The following is a 10,020-nucleotide window of genomic DNA, read 5'->3' on the forward strand; positions in this document are numbered from 1 at the left end:
TTTAATATGTCTGTTAGCAGCATGGAATATATTCCTGAAGGAGAGATCTTGGTTATTACTTATGGACGATCTATTGCTTTTCATAGTGCAGTAAGGTATGTCTGTCCAAGACATTTCTTCATTTATTCCTGTGGTAATGAGACTTTAAAAATAAGGGGCTGGAGAGCTGGCTCCGCTGTTGATTAACAGCGATTGTGCCTCTTATGGAGAAGGTCAGGTCAGGTAGCTCACAGTCACTGTAACTCCAGCCTTGGTTTCCAGTGGCCTCCACAGGGAGCTATGTGTACATGCTCGCACGCACGCACGCATGCACGCACGCACGCACGCACGCACGCGCACGCGTGCACACACACACACACACAGATAAAGTAATCTTTACAAAAAATTGGAAGGCTTGTACCAAAATGTTGCGAGATTCTTTTAAAGGCAGATTCTTACCTGTGCTGTGTAACTCAGATAGAAGTGTTCCCATACCTCTTAACAACTCTCTCTTAGGTTAAGAACACTGAAATCAGGAATTAGCGAAATTTCAGCTACCTGTGATATTTATTTCTACATAGTAAGGAATTATACAACATCATGGCAGTGGTCCCTTTGATATAAACAGAATATAAAGTATGCTAATAAATATCCTAGGTAACTGAAATTCCCATAATTTTATTAGCATATTTTATATAGTTTTTATCAAAGGAACCATTGACATGTTGTTGTATATTCCTTGCTAAGTGGAAATCACTGTGATAATTGTTTCCTTTTTTAAAGATTTATTTATTTATTTAATGTATATGAGTACACTGTAGCTGTCCTCAGACACACCAGAAGAGAGCATCGTCGGATCCCATTACAGATGGTTGTGAGCCACCATGTGGTTGCTGGGAATTGAACTCAGGACCTCTGGAAGAAGAGTCAGTACTCTTAACCACTGAGCCATCTCTCCAGCCCCCTGTTTTCTATTATCTAATTAGAATTTTAAAGAGGCAAGGCCTGGGGATACAGCTCAGTGAGAGTGCTTGTTTAGCATGGATTGAGAGCCTGGGTTTGACACACCCTAGGGTCTAAACACAGTGAGGGAAGTACGGTAAACCCATTCATTGTGCGTGGGCATGCTTGTGCACACTTCGGTTTTTTTTGTTAAATTATTAGGGCTATGATGCATATAATCTTAGTTTTTTAATTAAAAATGTTTTTATCCATTAAAACACCTTTAGAACATGTTTATTGGTTGTAGTGCATTAAATTGTAAGAGGTTGTGTTTCAGTGCCCGAGCGCTGTGACTGAAACTGTGGTACATCTTTGTTCTCAGTGCTGGAACCCTAAGTACAGTGTTGAGTTCAGCTGTAGAGCAGACTGTACAGTTCTTAGCCTTTGTGCTGAGAGGGTCTCTGTAAAGATTAGACCACATTCTCCTCCGACAGGAGTCTTACGATATAGTCTGAAGAATGGGTCAGTGTTGAGCTTCATTAAATAGGAGACGATCAAGTTCTAAAACATGTAACTGCTCACTTCTGGACCACGCATCCCTGCTATAGACTCTTCCCTCAGATCTCATTTGGTAGTAACTGGCCTGTTGAGTATTTGAAACACGGGGGCTAGTCGGTAATGCTAGATTCAGCACAGCTAACTTTAAAGTTTTTGTGTGTATGTTTCTCCCCACCCCCCAAGACAGGGTTTCTCTGTGTATCCCTGGCTGTTGTGAAATTCTTTGTGTAGACCAGGCTGGCCTTGAACTCAGATTTATCTGTCTCTGCCTCCTGAGTGCTGGATTAAAGTTATATGCCACCATACTTGACTATATGTGGTATGTGTTAATTGATGGTCTATGTTTAAGTAATTTTCAGGATTGAACTGAAAAGGGCTGGTAAGGAAACTAGTTGATTTTTGGGGGTTGGGGGGGAGTAAGTAGTTGTCCACTGATAAATACAGCTTCATTATTATAATTCGATTAATTAATCTCAGTTATTGCTGTGAAGAGACGTCATGACCAAGGCAACTTATAAAAGGAAGCATTTAGTTGGGGGCTTTCGGGACTTGCTTACATTTTCAGAGCATATGTCCATGGCCATCATAGCAGGAGCCAGGCAGGTATGGCATGGAAGCAGTAGCTGAGAACTTATATCTGATCCACAAGCGAGAGATGGACAGAGCTAAGCAGACTGGCTCTGCCATGGGCTCTTAACCTCAGCCCCACCCACCCACCCCCCAGTGACACACCTCCTTTACCCATCCTAACCCTTCTCAGAATAGTCTAACTGGGAACCATGCAAAGGGCTGCATGCAGGCTTCATTCTCACGCAAACCGCCACCCGACCATCACTCCCTAGTTAAAAACAGCTGCTGATAGCAGTTTCATGTGTTGGGGGATGGAACCCTGAACATTTGAAAATACATTTAACACCCCTTTGCATTGTAGTCATTCCTACTGTAAAATGTCACTTTAGCTTTATGTTTTTATTTACCTTTTTCAGAGTTGAGCCTTCAACCTGGGCCTGTATATGCTAGGCAAGTACCTGTGTCCCTGACTTGATTTTTTTAAAGCAGGGTTCAAGGGTGCCCGGGGTTCTCTTTCCTTAGCCTCTTGAGTGCTGGAGTGCAGCTGTAGGCCACTGCTTGGCCTGTATGACCCTTTGTATTTACTAAAATAATGCATGTTTGTAGAAAAAATAGAGGGAAAAATTTCAAAGAAAAATAAACTAACGTGTTATTCTCACTGCTCTAAGTGGGTGGGATGTGGGGGAACGGAGCTGATGAAGGAGGTGGACTAAAGTCTTATGCAGTCGCCAGCTTTATTCAGAGCATCAGACAGTTTATAAACTCTGAGGACAAAGGTCATGTGAGTAAAGTTCAAACTATACAATCACCCGGATAGTTAAACATGTAATTGAATAACAGCAACCAACAATAATGAGTAATCTGAAATAAAGACATTCCTGTCCTCTAGCAGCACATTCCAAGAACAATCCCATGTTTTAAAGAAACTGAAGTCATGAGACTAGTTTTCTTGGAGAGTTCTCACAAGCATGCAGAATTCTCACAAAGCTCTTTCTGGACTGTGTGTCTGTAAACCTGACCCCAGTGAGCAGCTAAGTCTAGGAAGAGCTTGAGTTGAAGGTCTTCTGGGGTCCATACTGACTCTGTATCCAGTCAAGACACTGATGTCGAGAAAGTGTCTCCTGTTGAGGAGATGGAGTTCCCACTACTAAATGTCTCCCTGAGAGGAAATCCACTTGGATGTAACAATAGAGCAGTCTTTTGAACTTTTTTGCTCCTTAGTTTTTTTTTCCTTTGAAATCCATTTACACTTAACTGAATCTATATTTACTGTGCATTGGGTTTCAGGATTCAGGAATATTTTTAATGTGGCTAGACAGTTATTTATACAGTTTTAAATTTTTTGTAGACATCTATGTTTTTTGTTTCCTTCACAGTCTGGAGCCAATTAAATCCTTTGAAGCTCCTGCGACCATCAATTCTGCGTCTCTTCACCCAGAGAAGGAATTTCTCGTTGCGGGTGGAGAAGACTTTAAACTGTATAAGTATGATTATAACAGCGGAGAAGAATTAGGTGAGTCTCGTTCTCTCTCTTTAATCAGCAGTTTTCCTCCACCTTTAGGGCTGTGTGTGTCAGGCGACCCTTTCACGGTGATTGCTGAAGACCATTGGAAAACACAGATACTATGATTTATAACAGTAGCAACATTTCAGTTATAAAGTAGTAACAAAAATAATTTTATGGTTGAGAACCACTGCCTTAATTTACTGTCAAAATATTGAGTGCCTTCGGTATTAACCTGTGATGTGTTGAAAGTTTTCCAGCTAACTAAAACTCGAAACTCATACATTCAAAAACAAAGGTGTTTCATCCATTTTGGATAGAATTATAGATCCTCAGACAAAAATATACTGAACTCATTTCCTCTTAATTGACTTTTGTCTTTACACTGATGTTCTGTAGTACACTGATTTTTTGATGCTTTATTGGGATGGAGTATTTATATTTCAAGTCAAATACAAAACATATGCAAGGATATTTTGTTCTTTCTAAGGAGAGAACAGGTACAAAATCCTGCTCACTCAGCCTCCTTTCTTCAACCAGGGAATTCCCAAGAGTCTCTAGAGAATGCTGGGGAATTACTGGTTTATCGAGGGATCTTTAGAAAGAGTAATGTATATAGGGTTATAATATATAGTATCATTTAGTATATATAATTTTTATTTTAATATATATTTTACACTTCAGAATTAAAATTAATTTGCAAATCTAAAAAATATAATTTAATACAGTAATATAAAATACTAAAATATATTATTTATATATTGACATGTTATATATAGTATTTATTAGTTTCTTTTTTGGAGTCTTGCTATTTCCCTAAGTTTCATAGTTCTGAAGAAGTAGAATGGCTGATGTATGAATTTGAAGCAAGCACACCCTAACTTCAGGGTATGTAGTAGTATGCTGGATAGGTCAAAGAGCAAGACGGTTAGTACCTACTTTTATGCTTACTTAGCAAGTCCAACTAGGTTTTGCTTTTAGTTTGAAAATCTCTTGTTCTGTCTATAAACTGGCACCTTTTTTCTTACCTGTACATAAGTATTATGGTTTTCTACCCAAAGAACTAACCTAGCTGGATTTATACATAAAGAACAGGAAGCAGTTTTGTTTTGTTCTTTGGGGAAAACTGGTGGACTGGGGTTGCTTAAGTCAATTCTAGAATGTTTGAATCACACGTTCCGTTCTTGTCAGCTTGAGAGAGCCGTGGCTGGACTGGGGTGGAGGAGAGGCTCAGCATCGCTGACCCAGGCTGTGTTAAGAAGAGAGAGATGAACAGATGTTGGATTTTGCATGCAAATGTTCTCATTTCAGTCTCTGTTCATGGAACTTGGGGTTGTGGGTAAGGGTTGAGTCCAGGAGGTTTGTGAATGGTAGACACATAATTCCACCCCAGTCCCTCTGCTTAGACGCTTTTATTCTCTGGCTAGTCAGCTGGAGGAAACTGTAGAATACCATGGTGAGGCTTACGATTATATGCGAAAGACCCGTAAGTAAGAGTTCTCCTGCAGTAGAAAACCTTCCTGATCTACACATTCCTCATATTGAAGTGTAAGGTCAGTAAGGTCAGGGTTGAGTCTGTGTCTCAGCATTGTGGTGGAATTAGAAGCCTAGATGACCTGGTTAGGCAGTCAAGGATAGCGTGTGCGAAAGAGCTCCATCTGGTGGCCCTCCCTAGACATGGACGGAACTAGTTCCTCTGAAAGCAGGTCAAGTCAGGACTTAGAAGCTGGGATGGAGTTTACAGACTTGAGCTCTAGTCTGTAGAATTTAGTCTTTATTGACAGCTTCTCCATTTGTGGTGGATTATGAAACTTCAGTTTCTGTTTTTGAAAGACAGTCTGTGTCGGGACACAGTGAAGAGTGATGTATAGTGAATGATATCTTAGGGAAACTTGAGAGACTGCAGGAAAAAAGGCAGAGGGCCATTTCCCTCAGCTGCATTTTGTTCCCTGGATTGTTCTTAGGTATGATTTTGTTCCTCCTGTGTTAAACATTTACATTGAATTTGTAAGACATGTTTATTCTTGTTGGATGTCGGCGTAGCTATAGAACCTAGTCTGGGGAAAGGATGTGCTGAGTGCTGATCTCACTTTGCTCTGAGACTGATGTAGTTTGTGCTTGCCCAGATAGAACCTGTAGTATGTGCCAGGCAATCCTGTTGAAATTGGTCTGTCCTGGGCTAACTCTGGAAAAGGGCTGCTCTGTTAATGCTTAGTATGTGCTGTGCTGGTTGTCTTTATTTTCATGTTTTCTGATCATCTTTTTCTGAACTCAAACAACCTTTCTTGGGTCACTGCTTTCTTTGCTACATTCATGTATAAAAGTACACAGAAACTGCAGTAATGCTGTCCACAGCATCAGAGTGTAGTCCACCCCATTCTTTCAGGTCATGAGATCCCAGGTCTCTCAGACAAGATCTGTATGGATCCATGAAAGTTGACAAGTCTGCCTCTGACATACTGGATTGGAAAGGGCTCATTCTAGGGAAATGGTAGAGATGATCTTCCCAGAGAATAGACAGTATCTTTTGTAGTCATCAGTATTTACCCCAATAGCTTTACATTTATTTAAGTCTGATATCCCTGTTCTTCACTGTTTTCAGAATCCTACAAAGGTCACTTTGGTCCCATTCACTGTGTGAGATTCAGTCCTGATGGTGAACTCTATGCCAGCGGTTCTGAAGATGGGACATTGAGATTGTGGCAAACTGTGGTAGGGAAGACCTATGGCCTGTGGAAATGTGTGCTTCCTGGTAAGGGCATTTCTTCAAAGTTATCTAATTATAAGGCATACATTTTTCATCATTTACTATTGTTTTACTGTTTGTTTCTTTAGATTTTGAATTATGTAATACGGTCTAAACAGAACGATTCTAACTGAGCAATGTTCTTTATGTGATGAATTGAATGACCTGAATTCAAAATTTATTACAAAGGAACTAGGGGGATGGCCCAGTGGCTTCAAGAGCATACATACAATAAAAATAAAGCTTGTTAGAAGGCAGTATGAAGAATTTACAAGTATCTATCCAATTGTTTATAGTATTACTTGATGCTTACCACTGAAAACATGTTTTTTGTTTAAAAAACAAACAAAACAAAAATCCCAAATACTTATTACTGATCCCAGAGTGGCTGTCATCTTAAAGGTGACTTTGAGATGTCTCTTTTAGAATCACAGTGACTGTTAAGAGGAAGTGTGCTTTGTGGGTGGGAACCTACCCTGCTTCATGGTCAGTCACCACCGATTTTCTCTTCACAGAGGAAGACAGCGGGGAACTGGCAAAGCCAAAGATTGGATTTCCAGAAACAGCAGAGGAAGAGCTGGGTAAATACAAATTAATTAACTTTTCTAAGAGTCCTGGGTATGTAAAAATTCAGTGTATGAGCGTTTTGGTCCATGGCAAAAGAAATTTAATAAATGTACACATTTGAAATATGTTATAGGAAGCTTAAACTCGAGTGTATAGCATTAGCTCCGGAGTCCAGGCCTGTGCACGTGGATATGACTGATGGGTCTTCTTGTATACACTCAGGGACAGGGGTCTAAAAGCTCCCTAGACAGTTTATAACCATGAAGTGAGGTTACGTGGGAGGAGACCTCAGGATGGGTGGGGTGGCTGGTGCGGTTCTGAGGATGTTCTGTTAATGATGGACAGGAGGACTCAGCAGAAAACAGAAGAGAAGCAAGGGTACCAGCATGCAGAATGCCACTGTCCAGCCTCAAGAGTAAGGGCAAAAGGAGAGGAGAGAAGCTAGACCAGCCAGTATCTGGTTTGCTGTGTTACAGCCTTAAGCGTTTCATAAACTAGGAGAATGAAAACCCATTGATCTAAGTGGAGGACTAGATGTAAATTTAGGAAGTGCCTTGGTGTATAGTGTGGAGAAAGAATTAGACTAAGGACAGTAGATTCTAGGTTAGTAGCTATGGGACAGACACCAAGAACAGAAGGAAGGTGGGCTTGTCTTCGATGCATAATGGTTAGATTGGTAGATTGGTCGTTGCTTGTTTGTAGCTTGGGGCAGTAAGAAGGGAAAAGTTGAGCACAGACTCTGAGGTTAACCCCTGTTTTTGGTACTATTAGAGCCTGCCTCCCGGGAAGCAGTGTTTAATGGTTAAGGTTTTGAACTGCATGGCCTTAAATTCTAGTATTTGATTACTAAAGGAAAGGACAGGACCCGAAAAAGCATGATTTAATGAAATGCTGATTGGGTGGTTGGAGTCAGTGAAAGCTTATTCCAAAGGGAGAGGGTGGGGTTAAACAAGGATGTGAGGACAACGGGTGAACTGGCTTGAGCTCTCCTCGGGTGTTTGGGGTCCTGGGATAATGCCATGTTTAGTAGCTGTCTGTTCTCTCCTCTAAACCACAGCATGTTTGGAAAGACCTTGTTGTCATTTCTTCCTTGTACAGAAATGTAGATTTCCTTCTTCCCTTTATAAAATTGACTACCATTTTGTCTTTTAAATGCAGAAGAAATTGCTTCAGAGAATTCAGATTCCATCTATTCATCAACTCCTGAAGTTAAGGCCTGAGCATCATACGTGTGCTGCAGAAACCATATGTTCATGGACTGAACAAGCAGAGACAAGCATCCGCCTTCAGAGTTATTCTCTGCCTGTGGCAAAGAGGGCAGAAAATATTGGGGCATATGTGTTAGCTCCAGTGCACGAACAACTAACTACTCAGTGTTGCCTGTGAGTGAAAATGGCTGAGTGTATGAGGCGCAGGCAGGGGGATTGTGTTTACCTAGTGCCATAGCCTGCTGTCTGGAATGAAAAGCCAACTTACAATTTCCATTTTACACCTAAATTTCTTGTAGCTGTTTATGTTATGGAGAAGAAAAATATATTGGCCTATTTTTTTTGACTTTTCCCTTAAAGAAGAATGCCTTTTTTTCTCTTTGCTTAGTTATGAAGAGGAGGAAATACATGATAAAGTAACTGGTTTGATCCCTTTCATTGTACACGGACTGCTTCAGAACAGCTAATATTTTTAGTTATCTAAATAAAATGCCTCTAAAATAATAATTTTTCTGGTTTTTTTTTTTTTTTTTTGGGAAAATCTGATACATTTGAATACTAAAACTAACTATTCAGAGTTTTCTATATCATACACAGCCAGCCATAGCAAAAGACAGTTTGGTTACATGAACTAATAATAATAAACATTTCCTAATTTTGAAATTCAATTATTTAAACTTGAAATTTTCATGTCTGTTTTTGGGTGTTTATTTCCTTCCGGATGGATACAGTTGCTCTTCTTGTCTCTTTAAACATGCATGTTAGTTACCAAGACAGAAAACCACGTAGGGAGAGCAAGTAAAGAAGTTGAACTCTCAGTTGTTCTGAAAAACTGCTGTATGCAGTCTAACATCTGCTCGGTTGTACAAATAGCCACATGATTAAATGAATCTGGGTTAATCATTTTAAGTATTTATAATATATCAGACTTTATCACATTTAAACATCAAAAAGTCAACCTTTAATACATTGGATAATAAATTTGTAATTTACTTATTTTATAATATGAAGAGATTAAATTAGTAATTTGGAAATACAGATGAACAGCTTGTATTAATTTGCTTTCTTGTAATTTTATCTTTTGAGTGACCTTTAATACTTTGATTAGAAGAAAGTTTTGACTAGTTTGTGACAACCAGAAGTCGGCGGCACTACATGTAGTGCCTGGGAGAGCCAGGGGAAGCCTGTCACAGACCTGTGTCCATGTTTAGCATGCTTGGTTTTCTGCTCCGTAGCCGTATTGTTAATGTATCACGAACAGACTGAGAGTCTGACCCTAAATAAAATTGAATGCATCTTTTGTAACGGAAGTCGCTTGGATTCCTGAAGTTGATAAATTTAGGGCATTTCTTACTGTGTGCCATTGTTTTCCTATCGCTGCAGCACATCTGTAGCCCGAAGCAGCATGCTTATTAACAGATCACAGTGTCCTGAGGCTGAAACAAGGCTCACTTGAGTAGTCCAGGTGCTGACCAGGCTGCATTCTGTCTGGATCACCAGGAGAAATCTCTGCCCTCAGCTGCTACAAGGCTTTCCTCAGTTAAACCTGTTCTCAACTTTAGTTACAGGTGCTCAAATGAAAAGGCACGGGTGACCCCACGTGCGTGTTTGATTCCTTCATGTGACTGTGTGCTTGTTCTGGGAGCTCCCTTCAGTTAATCCCTCCTCATGCTGCCCATGGTTCGTGGATGTTGCTGTCTCCCATCTCCCACCTTTGCCTGGTTCTTAGCCTTGCAATCTACCCTGTAGGAAAGGCTTTAGAATTTGAACCAGGAGGTTGGGACACTTGGTTTGGGTGCTGGTAGATAATTCCTTGACAATGTGCCAATTTTCTCATAGCCTGCTGAAACTTTCAGTGTGGCTGAAACTTGTAAGTGGGGACTGGAGAGAGCCTAGCCAGTAAGGGATGCTGTGCAGGCACGTGCATCCGAGTGCCCCAGCAGCCA

At 40.4% G+C, this 10,020-nt stretch overlaps 1 protein-coding gene across 1 annotated transcript in view; it reads left to right on the forward strand.

Annotated features, from left to right (window-relative positions):
* Positions 1-9,410, forward strand: part of Strap (serine/threonine kinase receptor associated protein) — a 15,539-nt gene extending 6,129 nt beyond the window's left edge. The window contains exons 5-9 of the mRNA XM_021191278.2: positions 4-95; positions 3,426-3,562; positions 6,156-6,305; positions 6,815-6,880; positions 8,025-9,410. Coding sequence (XP_021046937.1) covers positions 4-95; positions 3,426-3,562; positions 6,156-6,305; positions 6,815-6,880; positions 8,025-8,086 — 507 coding nt within the window. The 3' untranslated portion in view covers positions 8,087-9,410. The remainder of the gene's footprint in view (positions 1-3; positions 96-3,425; positions 3,563-6,155; positions 6,306-6,814; positions 6,881-8,024) is intronic.
* Positions 9,411-10,020: the final 610 nt, after the last annotated feature.

This window comes from Mus pahari, chromosome 2 (genome assembly GCF_900095145.1).
Source record: "Mus pahari chromosome 2, PAHARI_EIJ_v1.1, whole genome shotgun sequence".
NCBI classification, from domain to species: Eukaryota; Metazoa; Chordata; class Mammalia; order Rodentia; family Muridae; genus Mus; species Mus pahari.